The 23,864-nt window shown below is 38.8% G+C and overlaps 1 protein-coding gene across 6 annotated transcripts in view; it reads right to left on the reverse strand.

Annotated features, from left to right (window-relative positions):
* Nucleotides 1-592: 592 nt before the first annotated feature.
* CNOT4 (CCR4-NOT transcription complex subunit 4) overlaps nt 593-23,864 on the reverse strand; it is a 54,009-nt gene continuing 30,737 nt past the window's right edge. For 2 of the 6 annotated variants that reach the window (XM_079993983.1, XM_079993982.1), the window contains 5 exons: nt 21,964-22,021; nt 21,460-21,709; nt 19,983-20,480; nt 2,643-2,855; nt 593-1,944 (listed from right to left, as the gene is read on the reverse strand). In XM_079993983.1, coding sequence (XP_079850109.1) covers nt 1,643-1,944; nt 2,643-2,855; nt 19,983-20,480; nt 21,460-21,709; nt 21,964-22,021 — 1,321 coding nt within the window. In that variant the 3' untranslated portion in view covers nt 593-1,642. The remainder of the gene's footprint in view (nt 1,945-2,642; nt 2,856-19,982; nt 20,481-21,459; nt 21,710-21,963; nt 22,022-23,864) is intronic. The other 4 variants (XM_079993986.1, XM_079993984.1, XM_079993985.1 and 1 more) reach the window with 3 other exon arrangements.

The following is a 23,864-nucleotide window of genomic DNA, read 5'->3' on the forward strand; positions in this document are numbered from 1 at the left end:
TCCTTCCCCTTCCATCCTGCTTTCTGGGTTTGGAGAGAACCCTTTAAACAGAATTTCCTGGTTTGGAAGTTGTGGTTTAAGCAGCCTACATTATCAGACCAGGATTATGTCTGAACCAGGCTGCTGTGATGGAAGGCATTATTTTATTGTTTACAGCACAAAGGGCACACTGATTTTCTGGGCTCAAATAACCAGAAATTGAACTTTCTCCTGAATATATTAACCCTATTTCTCAGTGTATTTTAAATGCATATGTGCAGTTCCATGTAATAATCAACAGTCAGCAGTGTGCAAAAAGTGGGAATATACAGAACATAGTCTAGTAAGTATTTTTGGTCTATGTAAGCCCCCATATGCAATATACACTAAACAATTTTGTAATCCGCTTTGGAAATGCCAAAAAGCAGGGTGTTAACTGAGGAAAATACAGTAAAGCTGGGCAAGATATGGCACAGAAAAGCTAACGTTGGCACTAGGGCAGATAGGGCAACAGTCCAATGGGGCATGCACAGAGAGCATGTTTTCTGCCAAACCCATCACATGAACTGACAAAAATGAGCACAAAATCAAAGAAGGAGAACTCACAAAAAGCTGTCATCAAGTTTTCTGTTTTATTTAAGATTTTAGTTTTAATTCTGAAGAAAGAGGTACATTTCCTTGTTTTTAGTTTTAGAGTCAGGTTATAACCATGTTTAATTTTATCTGTTTCTCTTTTCCTGTCTTTCAATACTGCACAAACGTCCAGAAACTACAAGGTTAAGTAAAAGCTGCAGGCAGAGGTCGTCAAAGGTTGCGCTCCTGATGGTGATCATGTGGCCCCAATGCAGTGCTATCCCAGAGTGCCTTAATCAGGTGATTTTTTTTAAAAAAAAGGAAAAAAAAGAAAGAGAGACTGACAAGGAGACAGAAAGACTGAAGTAAATATCACTCGTGTTTCAGCTGCTTATAATTATATCATGTATATGCTAGGTATTAAATCTGTGAATATTTTTAAAACATTACGTTTACTTGAAATCTAAAGCCAAAATTTTAAAATATCCCTCTGTTAAACCACTTCTTAGGAACAAGGCAACTTGTCAGTTTATTTCAACAGGCAAACTGTCCTTCAACCCACTTCATGACAAATCTTACTGACAATACTGTCCCACCCTACCAAACAGAGGGTGGGGGGCTATCTCCCTGCATACTGACACACAGAATGCAAAATAAATGCCAGGCCACTGGTTTTTTTCCTATACCTTGAATCTCTCATTTATATTAAACTGCTTTTACATCGCTGCATTTGATTCTGAATTTTATATTATTTCCCCCTACTTGACATTTTCTGCTAGGCTAAAGTAATTCCGTGCAAAAGATTTATGAAAATAATATTTTCCTTTTTATGCACTTTTGATTTCTCTCTCTCTCTTTTCTTTGTGTGTTTAAAGAAATTTCAAACACTGGCTTAGCAGAATCTTAAAATAAAATAAAATAAAGAGATATGGTTATGACCCTGTGATTGCATTGCATTTGGAGGCTGGTGGGGAAGAGTTTTGATCAGGAACTGGATTCTTCAGAAAGAAAGATGTGGAGGAGGGACCATGGGTGGGTGTAGGAGTCTGGGTGGGGCAATTCCTGCATTTCTAATGTTTTTGAACTTTTCCTAATGACGATCCAGCGCTGAGCTCTGTAGTAGATCTGTGGGGGTTTTACTGGGGGGTCTGAAAGCTGTCTGGAAGCCTGGGGGAGGAGAGTGAAAACTGGCGGGGTTTGAAGGTGGGGAGTAAGGATTCCAACTGGCTCTGTGCAGAGGAATCTGTGTGCTGAAGGGGTTACTGTGGGGGGTCTGTGTCGGGGCAGCACTGGGGCCATCCATCTCTGTGAGAGCCTGAAGAGATTTTAGCCAGTGTGGTGGATTGTCGTCTTGAAGGGTGTCTAAACTGTTTCCAGCGGAGGCTGGGATACCTAGGAAGAAGAGAAAACATAGGAGGAGAAAGAGGTTAAGTCAGAGCAAGCAAGAATTTCAAATGTGAAGTAGGTCAGCTTAAACCTAACCAATGGCAATGGTAAGAAAACATTATTAGTTGGTACAAAGGACTGTTATAACCGTGTTCCAGACAAAACAGTAGTTGAGCTTTCACAAGAAACATTTGCCCCTTGGAGAACTTTTCACACTTTCTACAACATTCGTCCAGAGATTTATTCGCAATCTAGCTCTACCAGATACCATATGCTCCTCTACCTTTTTCCAAATCATGCTTTAGCCTTTAAAAGGGAAACACAAATAGCCTTATAAGAGAGCTTTATAAACAAGTGGAGTATGTTCCTTTTTAATGAAAAAGAGTCCAGTTAATGTATCAGTGCCTAAAGAATTTCATTGCACAGAACTGGCAAGCCATTAGATCACAGGGCAACCTACTAAAGTCTAAAGATGTATTGGGAAGATGCTGAACATGCAACGGATATTGGGATGCAGGGGGCTAATGCCTGGTTTCCCCCCCAAAAGATGCTTGGACCTCTAGAAAGTTTGGTGGATGGAAGCTGGAAGAGACCACCGCATAGAGTTGCTTTTCTTTCTTTCTTCCAAAAAAAGCATTGATTAATTTGTGCAAAATATGCACTTGGTAATTCTCAGTGGAGCTGAATGAGCGAGAAATTGTTACCTGTGATGATTGCGGGGTCCATCCAGCTGCCAGGGCTGTCCCAATTCAGGCTGTCGGTGGTGGCAGTGTTGGATGTTGGTACACTGTGGTTGGCGTTGGAGGGGGAAGTAGCATTGGGCAGTCCACCAAAGTTGATGTTAATGTTCGGTAGAAGTGCCCTTAGCCCGTCCTGCCATTCCTTCATATTTAAACTCTCTACAGAACTGTTGTTGTCTGGGAGATTTATCAACAAAAAAGAAAAAAGAAAATGAAAGATAGAAAATAAAAAGCTGAAGTTAGAAACAGATGCTGTTTTTAGTGAAAGATGGTGGTTCTCTAAGCATTTAACACTGATTCCCTATCAAGAGAATGGGGCAGTGATGATAAATCAAGATGAAGCTTGAATGTTGGGCTGCCACAGTACGCACTATTACTTAAGCACGTAATGGAGAAAAGTCCTTCCCCATGAAAATCAGGGTTGAAACCACAATGGTTAAAACACACTGATTTTCATTACTAGCAAGAAAAAAACACAACATCTTCAGATGAAAGCTCCCATTGCCCAATGAGAAGATCTCTTTAGATTTACCAAAGAAGTTCTAACAGCTTCCTACTGAAGAAGATGCAAGACAATGCTACAGAATCTGAACAGGGTTAGAGAATTGTGAAAACTTTATACATCACTTGTATTTGTCAGAGGTAGGGAGAACCTGTTTTAGCACAGAGACTCTGAATAAAAAGGAAATCCCTAAGTCTTTTCAGATGAATTCCAACCTGCTCTGAAGTTATGAACGACACACTAAAGAACCACACTCATATACATGACTACTAGCTTCAGTCTCTCTAAGGGAAGAGAAATGACTAGTACTAAATCGTTACTCTACTAATATTAGGAATATTAGGAATATTTGTATGGCATTCTTTGAACTCCAGTCAAACACACAACTAAGACTTCAAGTCTTAGAGAATTCATAACCGGAAGATATGACTAGTTCACATTTACAAAGGACCAGGCAAAGTTTATGGAGAATAGGCCTATCAACAGTTGCTAGTTGTGATAACTAAATGGCACTTTGATGTCCGGTGGCAGTACCCCTCTGAGTATTAGATCCTGGAAGCATTAGATTCAGAGGTAACTAGGCAGACACTGTTAACAAAAGAATGCTTGACTACATGAATCCTAGGACACAGCAGCTTATTCCCATTATAAAATTATGTTTTTAAAAACTGTTGATTACACATCCAAATTCTATAAATGGTTTAATCAACAAAAAAGTTAGGCTGGACATGACACGTGTATTGAGAAAAACAGAATGTTGAAAATTTTTTGCAAGGAGAAATATGATCATTTGATTTGTGAATTTCCATACAGAGACTAAGATGGTCATCTATTGTTCAACTACCACTAATTCCCAATTTATTTGAGCTTTCTTGTTCTGCTGATCTCTGTAGGTATGTTATTTCAGTTCTATGTTTAAACACCTACAAGTGACTGAGATGGGTTTCATCTGCTGGTGAAACACGAGGAAGTAACTTGTTGATTCCCCTTTGGCCTGAAGGCTCCAGCACCACCTCCCATGCTGTTCTGGAGGGTTCTCCAACCACATGGAGCAGGTGGTTTTTTTTTTGGGTTTTTTTTGGAGGACACAAGCAGCTGAAGGGGAAGCAGGCAACTGAAAAGTCATCTCCCCCTCTTCCACCAAAAGAAATGTCTCGTGAGTGGGACTCTGCTTAGGTAGTGGGTCTTGCAGGCATTAGCCAAGTCTGGATCAAACCAGAATTTGAAAATAAAATAAATGCTGCAACAGTTTTTAAGTTGTCATATTTGTTTGGATACTTAAAGTGACAAATCCTCATCTTTGGTAAGACAGATTTTTTTTTTGGGGGGGGGAATACAAAGTAAGGATTAATTACTTGACAATACTTTCTAGAACTAGTGATCCAGAGTCACCTTTCTTCTCTTGTGAACAGCATTTGGACAGAGTATACAGCCTTTCTATAACTGATTGAACATCCTCAAGAATCATGAGACAGATTTCAATCTATATCTGTAAAAAGGTCCACTATTAAGAGCATTTACCCAAGCTATGTCTGACAAGAAGACTGTCTATATTCCTTTTTAGGGAGGGGGGTCTAACTATGTACCGATGAGCACATGCTCATGAAGGCCTTTCCAGATATACAGTTAAGAGCTGATCTGAAACGGGAGTCAAGAGAGAAATGGGAAAAGAGCAAACAAGCAAGAGGAGCAATGTTTCTCACTCACCGCCCATTGAAGTTACAACTATTGCAGCCTTCAATCACAAACCAAGGGTACATAACTGCCCTTCCTCAAGAAGCAAACTTTAAAAGCAAAACCTGAAAGGTGATGTGGGGTATTGTGAAAATGACCACAGTTTAGAGTCAAATGAATTGCAAAATAAGTGAAAACGGTCTGCCATAGGCAGAGGATTACTGCGTGGACAGTAATTTATTTAAATGGGGACAATATTTAACAAAGAAGTTACCCTGGAGGCTGTTCAAGTCATGGGAAAGAAGAAGTGGACTACCAAGCACTGAAAGGCAAATGGCACCCATCTCAGAGAGTGAAATAATTTGGGTTGCTCAATATTTGTTGTTAGTAAACCAATGAAAACTATTTTAGCTTAGTATCAGTGTGTAAGAGTAAGCACAAAAATTGTGACCTCTCAGCTACCGCTGCAAAGGAACTGTTGCGTGAAACAGGTGGTCTACACTACTTATCACTTCAGGGCTAAACCAAAGCAGTAAGGTTGTCCTCAACTACTGACAAATACTTCTCAAATACTGAAAAGTGCTCAAAAAAGCAGTCTCTAGGCTTTGAGAGATGCACTGTGCACTCAACTAGGTATCTGGTGTAGATATAATACTCCCAGTTTGCTATCTACCATTAACCAAATAAGGAGTGGGCAGGCAGGTTCTGTCTCCCCTCTCCATCCTTTCCTTCTGCAGCATGAATTCCCGTTGTCCTTCCCCTGCTGACCTTAACCACATTAATTCAGCAGAAACATTAATTGCTACACAGGAATATGGTTTCCGGCTCAGAATTTAGCTTACTGAGAACCTTGGCTTCTTTGTTTTTACCGCAAGGGTTGAAGCATATGTGATCAATGACTTGTGAAAGCTCAGAAACCAAATATAGTATTATGTTTAATTTATTTATTCTACACCTCTTCACAAAGGAGCCCAGGGTGACAATATGGCTGCGTAATATTTCTAGTGAGGTAGAGTGGGGGCTTGAGGGCTCCTTGCTGGTCCTGGCCTCTCCTCAAATGGTTAGGAGCAGATAAATGATAGAAACGAAACAAGGTGAAAGGGAAATGCATAATAGAGGTTGTAGAATTCAGAAAGGGTTACCCTAGTTCAGCAACTTTTTTTCTTCTTAAGTATTTAAGACAGGCCTCCCCAAACTCCCTGACCACTGGTCCTGTTACTGTAGATAGGGATGATGGGAGTTGTAGTCCCAAAACAGCTGGAGGGCTGAGTTTGGGAATGCCTGATTTAAGAGTACATATAGCCCTGTGCTCGAGTACTCTGGGATTGGCTAACTCAGGCACAGTCCTCCTTGAAATCTCAACTACACAAGAGAGAGTGTTATCACGGCTTCCTTCCCAAAAGACCTACATGCAGTTGGAATACAGGTGTCAGTAGGATATTAAAGTGAGGGACTTCCACATAATGTTGGACTCAAACAGGCCAAGCAGTCAGGGATGGTGGGACTGTCTTCTGTTAACCTGTTCTGTGTAATACTAAGAAATTGTCATAAGGAAAGGCCATACTGCCTATATGGAATAGCTTTTGTTTATCAGCCAAGTTCAATATTGCAAAAGGGAAAAAATACATAGTGAGGCTTTGGTATTATTCAAATATATTTTATTAACCTGCATTCTAAGTACTGAACTAAAAAAATATTTAACTGGATTATCTTTGACTTTAAGCAATATTGTCCTTAAATATTAACTCTGCCCCCAGTGTTTGTTCTTCCCCTTCTCCCGAGGTAAGTAAAAAGAAAGGGGGTGTTCAAATTTTAGTAAGAGGGGAGTTATATTCCTTTATAAACCAGAATGGAATCTGAGCCACAATGCAGAATAGGTGCTATTTAGGGCAGCTCAACTTTTAAACAGGACAAAGTACTGTCAATTTTGTATTTACTCTTATGAAATGGGTGTGATGTGAGAAATGTGTAATCCACAAATGCATGATGTGATACTGCTTTGTCACTTTTGCAACTGCTAAGCAAAAATGTTTTTTCTAGCAGCGTCTCTGTAATTTGTCGCTTGTTCAGAAGCCACCTATGTTACAGGAATACCGCATGAATTTCAGGCAGATGCGCACCACCAACTTTCAAAAAATGTATCTGCTATAAAGTGATGAATATAAGAAAAGGCAATGGGCTAGATTAAGGAATCCTTGCTAATATGATCGCAGAACAAGTTTACTAATAGAAAGTAGCTGTTGACACACAAAATGGTGGTGTTCTAACATCACAACAACATGGTTTATTGTGACATGAATGAGCAAGAAAAGTCTTGGAAAACATTTACCTTTAACTAGTCACAAATTCCTAATTCATATGAACCAAGGAATACCAGTTTAACACAAACTATGGTCAGTTGCAAAACCACCCAATTTCAAACCATGGGTTATGATGCTAGCTTATTTAAATTATAGTTACTTTAAATGGGAGAGACAGAGGATAAATACTCTAATGAATGAAATCCATTTTTGCATCAATGAAAACACAAAGAAATGAAAGACGGGAAATGTTTTGTTTCCTTGTAAATTAGGCTTAAGGAAGAAATGTACAATCTTGAAAATGAATATGAGTAGTTGAACTACAATAAGTGAAATCAAAACTTATTACTGAAATATTTTAAAACTAAATGCTTCCTGTGTTTTAACAAACTGTTCTTGATCAAGTAGTTAAGAAATTAAGCTGATGCAATTAATTAAATGAAGATAGCAACAGTGGTTTTTATATTGTTATAAATTTGACATTCTTCAGTTGAAGTGTATGGGCCATATTTAACCAAGTCATTCTCAGAGTAGACTCACTGACATGGATATGACTAACCTAAGTCCACTGATTTCAGTGGGTCTGAGTATGACTTAATCTGATACCATCCTATTTTTAGAATACTTAAATTTCCTTTGACTAATTGTATCTTTAATAAACATCATTCAAACATAATCTGCACCAATATATTAATATTTCAATGTTCAATAAGGCTTACTCCAAGTGAGCAGAAGAATCATTACTGAAAGTTAATTATTTTCTCAGTGGTCACCCCCTAAACCTGCACATTAAATGGAAATTCTGCTCTTTATCTCCCCCCCCCCCATAAATAAATAAATAAATAAATAAATAAATAAATAAAGGCAAACAACCCACTTTTTATTTGAATATAGTAGAAGATGCTAAGTGATATAGCAACATGCAATTCAAGAATTTTACTTGGAAAGCTTCCCTGTTCCTTCCTCAGCTGTGGTGAATAAAAGGAGAAATAAAAACCTCTTTCTCACAAAGATCCAAATTCTGTGAATTTCCAAGAACTATGGCAGAAATTTATAGGGGAAAGCTAAATATTACAAAAGAGCATTTTAAACTATAGTCTCAATTTTCACATGAACAAAATATTATTCAAAGCATCTTTTAAAGAATTGCATGCTCTTGTTGAGGCTGTCAGCAGCTTGGAACTGGCACAAAACCCCAATCTTGAAGCATTAATCTAAAGACACTGAGCTTCAACTGGTGTGTCGGGAGACACCAGTAACTTGTGGCCCGATCCGAGGTAGGTTGCAACAGAAGCACGACCATTATGCAAATATATGGCAAGAAATTAAGTAATGGATGCCAAAATGCATGTTTGAGTTAAAAGTAGATCCTGGGTTTGAAAGGGTTGAAGATAGCTGATCTAAGATATTAGACTCATATTTATCTCACAGGTAGCAATTCTCTGCTTTTCCACCACTAGATGGAGATGAAAACCCATACATGAGGTGATACATTATGACATACCGAAATCCAGCAGACTGGAGCAGTCTAGTTCAAATAAATTCTAACACAGATTCATAGGAGAATGGACTTTAGTAAACCCTTCTCTAGCACACATTCAGGACTTCTGAATACATGACAAACTATCAAACTCTCTCTGCTTCGAAGCTCTTCACTGTCAGACGCTTTATACCAAAGCCAGATGGTGGGACACAGTAATCCTGCAACACCTAAGACTTAATTCTAAGAAACAGCAAATTAGGTGGCTAATCTGTGTCTCAACTGTACATTTCAGACAGCAGATATAAGCTTGCTGAAACAATTGCTCCTCCATGCAAAAAAGTCTCTGCACACAAAACTAGGTGCCAGAGAAATGGGCTCTAAGTCAGCCTTCTCCCCAAAAGGCATATGAATTTTCCATGGGGGAATCTTACCTCCCCCCCCCACCCCCATCATGCACAATCAGAGATAATGAAGGACAGACACAGGTTTATCACAATCCATCACCAACATTTATACTCCATCCAAAGCCAGCTAAACGTATGAAGGGGACCTAGGGGAAGTGGCTATAGTGTCCCCTGCAATGGCCCATACCCTTGATGGACTTATTGACAGGGATGTCCAGAGTTGCAGCAGAGGCATCAACAGCAGTGGTGGCTCAGAGAGGAGAACCAGGTATGCAGTGTGAAGCTGTTATTGTGCATTTCTCTACGACCCCAATGTAGTATTGCTCCAGAGAGCTGCTATATGGGACACAAAACAGACAGCTCATTTGTTCTTCTAGACTGCTAGGCACTCCACCAGAGCAAGCAAATCTTTAAAGGGTCCCTATACAGCCCAGGTGGGCCATTTAAGCATTCCTCTCCCTCCATTCCGCTCAGTGGTGAGAGGAGTTATGAACAACTGCGATAAGTCAGGAAGCTGTCTGTTTAATCCCTTCCCAAAGTCCCTGACATAGCATCACTGGGAATCAACACAGTATCAGGGGCACGGGAAAGCAATTAAACTGGCTCCTTTGCTGCAACTGCTCAGAGCTCCTTAGCACTGAAAAGCAAAGGATGAGTGGAATTATGAGTCTGCTTAGTTAAGAACTTTTCCTTGCTGCTTGGTGCAGATAGAAGTAGAGTGACTGCAGAGAGCGCTGAAGTCTATTTTAATTCCTCACCCATTTTCCTGTTATGGCATTATTCTGAAGCAATACTACTTTGAGAGCCCTGACAGTATATAGCCATTGCTCCAGCTCCTCAGCAGTGCAGAATGGCAAAACGGAATAACTCTGCCCAGCCCAGAGCAGCAGTGGACTCAGCTGGGGCCCTTTGGGCTCCAACATCTGACTGACCACATCATGTGCTGATGCCAGGCCCAACTTTCTATAAAATATTCAAGGCACTTAACCATCTCATCTGCTATCTGAAGTCTATAATTCACCTGTGCAGTGTAATGCCAGAGGGAATATAGAAGTCTTTTTAAAAAATAAAATGAAAAAAATATATGCTAAAGGGGCTGTGATCTCGTGGTCTACCTGCAGTAAGTTAGAATGTGTACACCGCTCAATAAGCCTTAGCTTATTTTAAGATTCAGCTGTAAAGTATTCCTCCAAGTTAAAATGATTATCGTCATCTCTTAAAGCATCTATTTTTATCTTGTGAATCACACTGAGGTCCTTTGATGAAAGACGGTATATAAATCTAATAAAGAATAATAAAATAAAAATAACCCAAGAGCTTTGGAAAGGAGGCATCACAACAGAAGCTGTTACTACTGGTGGAAGTTAACACTAGTTAGCAATGCCTTATTCAAACTGACTTCTGTAAAAATGAGAAATATAGGAGTACACCGGTCTGGCACACAGTGAAAAGACCGAAAGGGTTCTGGTTCATTCACACTCCCTATGCATACTACCTCTGATGGCTCTAGATTCACCACGTAAACTGGCCAGCTGCCAATTTCTGCAGAGGCTAAAATTTTCATTTCACTCATGGCCAGCGTTATGCTTCGTTCCACACTTTTTGACAATGCACATGTAACTTTTCCAGTTGTTTAAGCATAGTCAATTGGTATGAATAGGGTAAGAGATCATGCTCTCCTTTGTCTCCTACCTTCTGGAGGATGACTGAGCCTCACCTTTTATTGCTGCTGAGTAAGTATTCCTGCAAAGAGGGGAATGCAGCTCATGATAAGTGATTCTAGGAACAGTTCTTTTGTTTAGCCATGGTTAAACCATCAGGAACATCATGTGTCCATAGGCTTCTACTCTCAACTAGTTTTCTCCTCTAGAGCTTAAGTTCTACTGAATTTTACAATGCTTGCTCTGTGCACTGAGTAGTTTCAGTTAAAAACATTCCAGAAACAATTACATTTCAAACACTCTTCCACCCAATGATCCTGGGGTTAGATGGTGTTTAACACCTGATGTCTTCACCCTACAGACCAGGGCTGACTATTCCGCCAAGAACATACCATTATTAAACATACCAAGAACACATCATACCATTAAATATGGTACATACCATACTGTACATGGAAACTCCTTTGATAATAAGCAGGTTTTGTAGGACTAAGACTATGAACCAATGAACGGGAAGTGACTGGTCCAAAGGAAAGGAAAATCTAGTATGACGCCCTGTATTCTGCCATGCCCAGGGAGAGCCAGGGGCCGTAGTATAGGACTTGCTTTGCATGCAGAAGATTCAATCCCCAACATCTCAAGGAACTCAGACTGCAGAGCTGAGAAAGCACTGCCCTGGAGAGATGCTGCTGCTAATACTGAATGAGATAAACCAGCAGTATAGAGCAAAGTGGTAAGCTCACACAGAGAAAAGGGTTTAATACTCAGCAGGTTCTGGTTTTTGCATCTGGGAGAGCTTTAAAGTTTTTTTTCTGGAATAACTGAATAATTTAAAAATATTTCCCTTCAATATTACTATTTCAATGACAACTAATGCATCAACATAGGAAAAACGGACAAGGCACCGGCAGTCCAGCACTGGCGGTTTGTGCAATCTTTTCAAACAAAACAAAACAATCTTTTCAAACAAAACAAAAAATGTATCTTAGCAATATAAATCCCCTCAGCAGATATGAAGACAAAGGAGACTTTTAATGTAAAGTACATTTGTACTAAATTCCGAAAGCTGCTCCACAAGTTACATTGTAGAAAACACAGCACTTGTTTTCTGCTGCTATGTACGTGTAGCAAGCAGCCATCACCATTTTTGGATAGCTATTCTGCATTTCATGGCTCTTTTTGAAGTGTTTTGCCCTTCAATTCTCATGGTAAATGTAGACATTTAATTCTGGGACCTGTTCCCAGGTAGTCTTTGAGCTTTATATTTGGTAATAACTTCATTAGATAACAAAAACATTTTGACATCTAAAATGATAAAAAATACAATTCAATTCTGTAAGTTACTCTACAGTGTAACATAGCTAAACAGTCCAATACTGCTTACCTGTGTCGCCTTTCACTTTAAACTAGGATGAATAAAACACAACATGATGCTGGCTTACAGGAAGATATCCCAATAGGTAAGAGCGTCACAATAAAAGCTTACATGGCTCCAGAACCAAACTCCTCCATGGTAGTATAGCAACCTGGATGTACTAACATAAGCAGACCTTTGAAATGGGGTTTGAGTTTAGTTTAGCAAAAGTGTAAAGTACATGCTCTAAATGTAGAAAGCCCCAAATCTGATATTCTAGCTCTCTACTTCAGAATGTGTCAGGCAGCTGGATAGTGGGACACTTCTCCAGCACCTTACAGAGCAGGTCTACAACCTAGGTGCCCCTTAGAACTAACCTGACCATAGATGAATTCAGATGTACACTTCTGTTTCAGTGAGTGATGCACAAAATACTGTTAATTCTCTTAGACTCACATTTCAGCATCATTTTGAGTAAGATTATCAAATAAGGAAATCCTCCTTACTATATATTTCTCTATGAAACCGAGTCACACAAGTGAAACCCAGGAAAACCCCCTAAAACCCCCTAAGCATCATCAAGACAAAATAAAGATGCCATTTCATATTCATATAGAAAATGTCTTCACTTTTGAGCTTGAGCCAGCAATCATGCCATTGTGATTTTCCTTTGTTAGACTATCTCCTTATAAATCTTAATATCAGCAATGTTGACATCTAATAATATTGAAGTAGCTATGAACTGTCAACTCATATGGAATTTGGTATTTATACAGCATAAGCAGCAGCTATTAACAAGGTCTGAAAAGATATGCCGGGAAAAGTGAAAAGGCCTTGAATGCAGATATCTTTATATACACATACTTTCCTGGGATTGGGCAGTCTGTCCAAAACGCAACTGTGGCCCATCAACTGCCCATCTCTAGTTTAGGATTTAGTTATACTGAAGTTCAAATGAGTAATCTGAGATACCGTTGTATATGTACAAGACTTGGAAACTATACAGGTTGCTTAATATAAAAAAGCAGCTTAGAGAACAGGAAAAGCAAAGCATCTCACTTAAAAAACCCAAATGCACTGGAGCAGAAATAAATATTTTTTCATACCACAGTTTAGTTGCATCATCACAGTTACTCTGTAAACCAATGAACATACCCTTAAATATGTCATTCTGTTTTTATGTTGTGTTTTACATTTATTACGATTCAAACTGAAGAGTTTCAGAAAAGGGGAAGAGTTTTTTTTGGGGGGGGGGATTACATTCCCTGCAAATTCTAAATTAAGGTTGTGATCCAAGTCAAATATGGACAGGATACATACACACCCCAACTACATATGTTGTGTGTTACAAATGCTGTTAGAGCATTTAAACTTTAAGTGTGTTTAGAAACAAGTTACGTGCTTCGGCATGAGAGCAACTGAAATAGGACCTTGGAGAAACGCTGAAGAGATCTTACAAATGCATCCCAACTTTGCAGAAATGGTTTTTAAGTAAAGCAAGGGGAGTACTTGAAAGGGAAACTTAGAAAGTAAGTCAATTGTGCATGCAGCTCTGGATCATGACCGAAGCCTTCAGGGACTTGTAAATAAAGTGGCCTAAACACTACTGTGTGCTTAGTAACAATTATTAAGCCATTATGTAGAGCAGCAGACCACTGCGCTCTGTAAGCAAAGATTGGAATCAAGATTCCGCTTTTCATATGGTCAGATAAACAGAACATGGACTATAAAGAATAGAACACAGAATTTTGCTTTTGCTTTTTTCACTATTGGGAGGTAATCAATTCCCATTTTTATACCTTACAGTTGATAGAAATAGAGCAGAGTAAAATGAGTGATCTCTCCATTAACATCTCTATGTGCTGGTAACTAGATTTACTAGCTAGTTCTATTCTAAAGCTCTGCTGTAATATTTTAATTTTTAAGCATTGCTCTTGATCTGCAATGCCCCCAAAGTGACAGGACTTTCTTGACAGGTACTGCCACATTCATAAGATATGGACACATACCACGAAATAAATCAACATTCTGTGGGAGAAAACAGGAAAGTCGTGAGAATAAAAGATCCTCACTGATTGCCCTCTTGTGGGTTAGCTATCTGTTTGAACACAGTAATTTCCCTAACAGCAATAATTAAATTAAATGTTTGCTAAGTATACTGGCAATAGAGAAATGGTAGAAACAGACAAGAGTGAGCATGACAAGGTATCAACACAAAAGGTCATAAAATGAACAAGTATGATGGTGATGATCCTCATGAACTGTCATACTAGAGATAAAACTATGTGCTTAGGGAAGCCCTCTTCTTGTTCAGCTCAGAATTTTAATGCTTTAATATGACTTAGACTCTTTGAACACAATAATCTAATTTTCACTTTTATTTTAGTTTGGCAGAAATGATGATAGTGAGAAGATACAGAAAATGGGAAATAAAATCTATTTATGTAAGAACTTGTGCCTCATCTTCACTGGAGTTCTTTCCTTCTCCCTACCTACTTGGTCCCTCAATGGAAATGAAATCAAGAAAGCCTGCTGGAGTATCTAATATTTGCAATAAATTCAGATCCTAAGCATATGTTAAAGATGCAAATGCAAACCATGGCAATGTGAATCACCTTAAAGTCTTTGAATAGAATAATCTTGTGTTAACTTAACAGGAAAGGAACTAATTAACAGAGATAAATAGTCTAATGTAAAATGAATGCAAGGTCCAGCACATATACTTTACTGGACAATACATGACAGACCCAGCTCACCTTTGGAGGTCCAAACGATATGCCACCATCCCCTCTATTACTAGAGGTCATGACATATAATGGCTTTGTGTCTATAACCTGCTGCAATGTCTTCTGCAAACATCCAACCCTGCACATATGTAGCTTACACTGAGGTTGGAACATGACCACCAGGCTATTAACAGATGTTAACTAGGAAGGCTTCCAATCAAGCGTCAGAACTCAGAACAGAAGCTTGAAAAATATGAAAAACAAAATGTCTCTAGTGGACATTGCTGAGTTTCAGTCACTGGAAACCAAGTTCATTTCTAATCTGTTAATATGCAAGCTATTCCATTGAAGGTCCCTGAAGTGTAGTAAAGCAAGCTCACAATGACACAAGAGTTACACATTGATACCAAATACATGGGCCAGTTGCTCTGACATCTAAAAAGTGCTCAACACATTCCCTCCTTGTCCTTTTGTGTTGTATCATTCGGATTGTAAGCCTGTGGGCAGCAAATGCCTTGCTTGTTACTCTGGGAGCTTTTACGGCTGAAGAGCGGGGTACAAATGTGTTATACATATGAATATTTAAAAAAACAGGTAGAACTATAAAACTCTATTTACATATATATACATAATACAAACTGACAAAACAAAATACCCAATACTTCCTTTAGTCATTCCTTTGGAAGAAAAGCTGCACTCAAGAACAACAAGGAAGTCACATCATATTCTACATGAGGAGCTCCATAGGGGTGAGTTGCAAGACTGATGCCATTTAATTATCTTCTGAAGCGGTCCACACATTTCACAAAAGTCAATGATGATACAACACTGGAAGAGCCTAGAAACATAATGGGCTAATTTTCTGGGAAGGTGGTGCCAAAGGCTGTGGGCAGAGCAACTCCCAAGTATTCCTGAATGATACTGATTATCTGGATTCACTTCAATCAGTGTCCCCTGCTTCTAAAACTGAATTGTCCTGATTTATGGTCTTTATCAAGAGAAGGACAAGGAAGTGTGACCCTTATTACTCTAACTAGATCTCTCCATGGCTTTTGACACCATTGAGCAGGATGAGTATCAAAAGGCATTGTATTACAATGGTTTCGTTCCTACCTGCATGGTCAAATCCAGAAATGAGCTGGGGACTGGGGGGAGAGTGACTTGGCCTCCTAGCACTTATGCGATAGGATTCCACCAGGCACTGCTTTGTCCCTGGAGGGCAGGGTTTGCATTCCCTTTGATGGAGCAGGCACACAGATTGGAGGTACAGCTGAATACATCTTTGTCAACCAAAGTCTAAGATTCCTTTTTTGCTTGGAGGGCTTTTTACCAGCTTCACCTGCTCAACTACAGCCATATCTGAATGGGGATAACCTGGCCATCATAGACCATGCACTCAAGACTAGATTGCTGAAATGCACTCTATGTGGGGCCACCCTTGGGATTGATCCAGAAGCTCCAGCTAGGGCAGAATACAGCACCTAAGATAGTTGATGTGAAGAGATGGTGGGCAAGGCTCAAGCCTCTTATATTAATATAGAAGGCCTTGAACAACTTGGATTCTGAGTACCTTAAAATATTGAAAGGGCTGCCTGAGTTCTTATATGCCAGTTTGATCATTGAGATCTGGAGGAGTGATGTTAGTTGTCCCCCATGTTTCAATAGCCCGACTGCTTTTGATGAGACGTTAGGCATCTAGTGCTGTTGGTCCCCTACTAGAGAATTCTCTTCCAGCAGATGTGGCAGGAATCCTCACTTCTAAGTTTCAGACATCCTCTTGAAGATTTTTATGTGTTGCCAGTCCTATTCAATGGTTTACACTTTTACGATGAGGCAGTCATTTTTACAATTATTCTGTATTGCTGTTTATTGTATTTTATCTCTTTTGTAGATCCTGCTGTACACCACACTGAAATTTTGCATGTGAGTGGTATATAAATATTTTTAATAAATAAAATTAATATGTAATGTAACAACATTGAGAGTTCACTAGCATATACTATGCAACTTGCCAACATAAAATTCAACAGCAAATTCAAAAAAAATCTTTCTTTCTGCATATTGACCCTGAATTAGCAGGTAAAATCCCCACACTAATATAAAAAACCCTTGCAACTCCTAATTATATTATGACATAATTTAGATAACATATTCAGTGTATTTGGCCTTGTAATCAAGTTTAGCACTGGGAAATACTGTTCCTATGATTTAAAAAGCAGTCAATAATTACTAAAATATTTGTTAAACTATCTGAAGATAGCTTTCTCACATTGATGGCTAAGTCAGTGAAGCCTGATGTCCACCATTTGTAAATAAAAGATATAGTTTAGTTAAAAAAGTAAGTACCTCAAAGACCAATCTTAAAGCCAAGAAAGATTTTTCATCCAATAAGAAAGGTGCAAAATTCAGGAAAAGGTAAAAGAAAAAAACATTTCATGCATATTATGCCTCAGAAAGGTAGAAGCTCTGTCAGAGATGACATATTTAAGGACATCTGTCTTCTCCTAAAATGGGGAGCATAAATGGAAAACTAATAGGCACATACATCATAACGCCATGACATTTCTTCAAGAGAGTCAAGGGGAAGGTTAATACAATATGCAGAAAGTTAAGCTATTGAAAGCTGCTAGAATGCTCATTAGAGACAATGATTTCAACAGCAAAATATCCATAACCTAGCAAGGAATGGTAACTAGTCACAACCTCCAAGTTGCCTTAGCAATTACTACACTTAATTGGAAATTCCAGGCTTTTCCTTTTTTGATAAACTTTTCACATGCACGCAGAAAGAGATGAATGCTTTTCAGCACAAGCTTTTTATCCCATACAACCAACTTGCCTGTCCCTGGTACAACTTACTGCAGAAGCTTTATATTTCATAATATTACTTGAATTGTTTTAGTCTTCTGGCATCCATAAAGCAGCTATGACCACTACTACAATAAAGAGCTTCAAGGATCTATTTTTGAATCAAGGTTCTGAATAGCACAGGCTAAGAATCTAAGTAAGTAAAGTAGCAAACACTGTTTTCTGTAGGTTGTGTTCAGAGTTCCTAAAGAGTTTGTGTGGTGTAGTCAAAGCATTGCAGTAGGTTCAAATTCTTACTCATCTGTGAAGCTCACTGGACCAGTCTTTCTCAGCCCACAGAGGTGTTGCAAGGAAAAACATGGGAGTGAAAGAAACAAATTTTACAAGTAGCATAATGTTTACTAAATCAAAGGGGGAGGAAACATATTTCATTCAACTACACTACAACACTCTACTTCAGAATATACCACGTATTTAGAATGTGGTTTTGACTCATTGCTCTCAAACTTTTTTCTCAGGACCACAACTTTCAAAATAAAAATTTGCTCACGCCACATTGATTTTTTTTATTGATAAGAAATAAATTGGAGAACAAAAAGAAGCAACTCCTGGCAGTGCTTGATTTTGAAAAGGTATCTATCCATATTCTGCAAATAAATAAATAAATGACTGCAATGGTTAAGTGTTTCTTTGATTGCCCTTGAATCTTCCTACAACCCTTGCCATCTTCTCTGGCCACACCAGTGTAATGTGCCACACCCTTTGAGAACCACTGCTCTAGAGTTCTCTTCTACTGAAGAGAAGGAAATGGATTTTTCAGGCTAGGCCAGAGTTCAGAGACTTCACACATTCAAACATCATTTCCACACTAACACACCTGATTGTTAAGTTCAGTGATAGCCCCTTTTATCTAATGGAATATGAATGGGAGAGCCCTTAGCAGACATCTTTTCTGGGTCACATGGAGAATCTGAAATGCTTCTCTGCATGTTTTTATATCCTGACATAATTACTAGTTTTTTCCATGTTCAAACTATATATCTAAGCCAGAGTCAAAGCTAAGACTAAAGTGCCAAAGAAATGCTTTTGTAACCAGAATGAAGAGACAGGTGTTGTGACCATGTTACAGATTTTATGATAAGCTGCAAATCCTCTGGATTCCCAAAATACTAACATAAGCAGTCACTATCAGTAAGAAATGGATGGTTTATAAATGTTTTAAGTGAATCATAATGAGAATAGAAAAAAACAATAATTGTTACAGTAGCCAAGAAAAATAAAGCACAGGAAAACTAGTTTACAGAAATAAAAAGGTGCTATTACTGAACAATATTATCCACACTGTTTAAGATATGGTCTGTAAACCCAAAACATCCCAAGGAGAAGACCACTGCAAGTTAAGATGGAAGGAACGGGTTACTTGAAGTTTGCTCTGAAATTCCAAAAGGTATTATCACGAAGCGATGCTTGCTATGCCATAAAGACTTATGTGTGTCAGCTACGAAGTGCACTCTTCCAGCAGGAAACAATAATGCCAGCTGGAGTGAAATGTTACAAAAATGAGGGGCAAGGGATTAAAGTGAATGGTATAGGTGTCAGATGGCTTCATATACGGGATCAAAAAGAATATTTTTTGCACAATTTTAAATTCACTGGCTCATCAATCTAAGATTTCAGATACAATTGAAGATACTAGAGTTCAAATGGCAATGGAGAGAAAAGATATAGCTATTGCACTGGCAGCACACTGGTTGATAAATTCCCTCCCCAGTGAAGTTCATCTGGTGCCTACATTGTTGCTTTTCAGACATCTGGTTGGGGCATTTTTATACTCTCAGACATTTTAAATTATTAAAAAAAAAATATTTGAGTGAAAAGGAAACTGAATTTTACTGAGTTATCCATTCTGCTGACTTTGGAAAGTGCAAGTACCCTGGGATAGATATTGTATGAAAGCAGTATACAATTACTTCAAAAAATAAATAAAAAATAGCTTTTTCCTGCCATATATGCCAAGCATCATGAACCGGGACTGAAGAATTCATTTTTAAAAAAGAGTTAAAATGTAATCTACTTATGCAATTAAGTATTCTATATATTTAAAATAAAGATCAACTCCACAGCATGATCAAGACTGTCAATGTAAATCATAAAATCACTTTTGAAATAAGGATGATTGGACATATGATACTCCACTTTCCTTATAAAGCTCATTATAAGGCTAAATTCCAAGCTAAACATTTCATTTTCAAAATGCATAAAAACACATTTCCATCATGATAGTTACATTATCAATTCCAGTACCAAATACCATCAACCCCTTCTCGCTACTCTGATTTAGAGAAGCTGAAGGCATGAACAAGGCTCACTGATGCTTTCTCAGCGCACTTACCTGCTATAGGGATCCCTCCTAGACCTGTGCTGTGTTGTGGTGGGAGGTTTAAGTCCAAGAAATTACTATTTGAAGGGGGATTTGCTGTGTGGTTCAAGTGCATGATGTTATTGCGTGGGAAGGCCATCCAAGGATAGCGAGCGGCTTGGCCTGGAAAACTGAAGGAGTTGTAAACTGCTCGATGCTGTTGAAATTGCGGGAACCTCTGTGGCAAGACTGAAAATGTGCTATTGAGAGAGTTGGCATTTGCGGGCACAGCAGGATGCAGAAATCCAGAGCCTGACCCTTTGGCGGTTGTAGTGTGTGGGGAAGGGTTCTGGAGAGACGTGGGCGAGAGGGAGGGTTGGTCTTGGACCGACAGTTCCTTCTCGATCAGGTCTGCTAAGGCTTTGCGGGTGATATCAAAGGGATCAAACCCCAAGTCATCTTCTTGCTGTTTGGAAGAACCAAATCCAAACGCCGCTTGCCAGTCTGTAGACGAGGATACTGGGATGGTTTCTGTGGGATTTAAAACAGGTTATTAAAGACAAAGTTGCATTTCCCCAACTTAATATGAGTTAAAATACTGACCGATTTCCCTTTCCAATAATTGGTTATTCTCATTCCTATGGCAGTTTTCCCCAGCCTGGTACTCTCCAGATGTTTTGGATTATAATTCCCATTGGTCTTTGGAGTTGTAGTCCAAAATATCTGGAGAGTAACAGGTTGGGAAATCCTCTTTTAGGGGCAACTGGTTTTTAGATTAAAGCTCACAATATCCTTTATGTTCTAGTGGTGTACAGTTACCAAGAAAGCAACTTTCTTTATCTTTGCATTTTTCTTCCCTATAGTTCTAAACTGATCCTCTACTTGGGATTTTCACATTTCTGTCTCACCTGAAAAGCTGTTCCCGAAGGTAATAAGCTCCTTCAGAAAATTGAGGTGGAGGCTGTGTGGGCCTACTAGGGAAGTTGCTGAAAAATCTGGCAGAAGCACCTCATGGTTTTCAAGATCCAACCCTATGAATTTCCCATCCACCTTCTGCAACACATTACAGTAGCACTTCTTCATCTTTTAAATGTAAGAAGCCACTCTTTCCACTGCATATATTCCTTGCTAGAGGCTAGATAATTCAAGAGATATCCTACATGACGAAACTTGATTGAGAAGCACTGTTCAGTTACTAATGAAAATATCTCACTGCTTGTAATTTTAAGCAAAATGTTCTTATTGGTCTCATTGCTCATTAGCATCAATGACCATATGCATACAAGCACAAAGTATGATTTATGTAAGGTTTTCTTTATTTTGAATCTTTATTTTGAATCTACATTTCCACCAGCTATGAAAAAAATAAAGCACTTTACAAAATAATAATTGTAACATATTCACAAGTTCTTTAAACTGTCAAGTTCATGCTAAACTATAAGTAAATGTAAGAGCCTGAAGATATTATTTCAAGCTACTGCATGCCTGGGTTGTCTAACTAATACTATACCTGATGTGAAGAGGCTCTGTGGCTCTGGTGCCATTGGCCAGTCATTTGAAGTCTGTGGGGAGCTGGGAAATGGAGGGAGTCCACTTGGAATAGGGTTGGGGTGCCGGAAGTTGTCCGAGAAGAGAGACTGTGACTCTGTTATAGCCCCTTCAAAGGGAGACCGTGCACTGTGATTGGATGAACTGATGGGGATGACTGAATTGGATTTTGATAAGCCGGGTGGTGGTGAAGGTGTGTCACTATTTGATATCTAAAAAGAAAAAGAAAACAGTTTTACAATTGTATAGTTTCTTCTTTTAACAACCATTTGGTCATTTCCAAATAACATGTGTTTTTACAGCTAGTATAAAGTTTTAATCAAGCAACCATCTTATGCAGCTGATAGGCAGGAAGGTATATTTAAGATTATGGCAAATAAATATTTCAACACACAATATAGTCCTTTTGCAAATATAAGGGTATGCAGTTAACAAGAGTTAAGAAGCATTGGTTCTCAAATCTTACCTGCTGCGAGTTATCACAGTTTCCTATACTGAGAGAATCTGAAGGTTTGTCGATAGTGCTAGAGAGAAAGAAAAACTATTAGGCAAATGAATAAGACACAGCCTGATGGCCTGAAACTGTAGGAATTAATTTAAAAAGTAATTTTAGAAAACCTAGTTCATGGAGATAACTGACAACAAGCTGATTAGCTCAATCTTACACATTCTGCTTGTTCATTGTTACTCAGTGTAACCTCACAGCAATCAAAGTTTGTCTATTGCCCCTACTATCAGCCCCCGACATTAAACTGGTGTCCATGAAGCAGGCACCATATCTATTTATAAGAGCTTTGTGCTCAACTTGAGATTGATGGAGCCCAGAGGACTCCCCAATTTAGATTTCAGTACACTGAGTTGTAAAGAGAGGAGAGACATTAAAGAAAGAGAAGAGGCAAAAGGAATAAAGGTAAAAGAGAAAGTGAATGAACCAATAATATTATTCACCACAGCAGAAAAGCTCACTTCTCCTTTGTGCTGCTTCAGTTTCAAGACAATCGGAATGCTGTCACAACCTCTCACTTAAACACAACAGGAGACAAAACTGAAGCTCCAGCCACTCATGCATCCACTCACCCAAAATCAGAACAGCAGAGCAACAGGAAGAGCCAGGAAAGGACAAGACAAAACTTGGAATAAGATCAGCAATTACAAAAACCATGAAAAGAATGAGTTGAGGAAGGAATGGTGACAGCAGGACAAGGAGAGATACCAGATCAGGTGCTGTCAAAAGCTAAGTGAGCAAAGGGGATCAGGCCAGGCATGCATGATGGAAGGTGCACTGGCTGGGTTCAGGCTGCAAATGTATGCTAGCACAACCTGCAGTATTAAGTAAGGCTAACATTTGAGACACTAGAAGAAACCAAGATGCTAGAAAATGAATTGGCTGATATGGCAGTTCAACTGGAAAATAATATACTGTCACTATCTTGTTGACAAACCCAGCAGGTGTTGCAGTAAGCCACTGGACATCAACTGATGGACAAATGCAAATATTCAGAAAATATCTGCCTGCTATGTGACCTTAAGACTGAAAGCGTCTCACAGCCAATGACCAAAGCATCTGGGTTACATAAGTGAGCTTCCTCAGTGGTTCAAATGTGAAATTGCTGATCTTCTAATATAAATATGTAATTTGCCCCTAAAATCAGCCTCCATACTAGAGGACTGGAAACTGCTCAATGTAGCTAGCACCTATTGTTTAAAAAGAATCCAGCTAGGACTTGGAAGATTATAGGCAGCTTAACTTAACATCTAGTCTAGTAAAACTGGTGGGCAAAATTATTAAAAATTGAATTACCAAACATGCAGAAGAGCAAGTCAGGCTGAAGCAAAAGCAGCATGGCTTCCACAAGGGTATGTCCTGTCTCACCAACCCATTGAAGTTCTTTGAGGGTGTTAACAAGCATGTAAGTAGAGGTATCCAAGTTGACATTGCATACTTGAGACTCTCAAAAAGCTTTTGATAAATTCTCTCACCAAAAGAACCTAGAACAAGTTTAGCAGTCATAGGAAAAGAAGACAGGTCCTCTTATGGATGAGCAACTGGTTAAGTAATAGAAAGCAGGAATAAATAGACAGTTCTTCCTCTATAGGGAATGCAAAAATCAGTACTGTAACCAGTGCTTTTTTAACTTGTTCATAAATGACCTGGAGTTAGGGGCAAGTACAGAAGTAACCTGGTTTGCTGATGACACTAAGTTGTTCAGAGTATTAAAAACATAAAGAAATTGCAAGGAGATCCAAAAGGGTATATTGAAACTAGGTGAATGGGCATTAAAATGGGAAATGTAGATTGATGTGAGCAAGTGTAAAGTGATGCATAGTGGAGCAAAAACCCCTAACTTTACATATACACGCATGGGG

This window comes from Podarcis cretensis (assembly GCF_951804945.1).
Source record: "Podarcis cretensis genome assembly, chromosome: 10".
Lineage (NCBI taxonomy): Eukaryota > Metazoa > Chordata > Lepidosauria > Squamata > Lacertidae > Podarcis > Podarcis cretensis.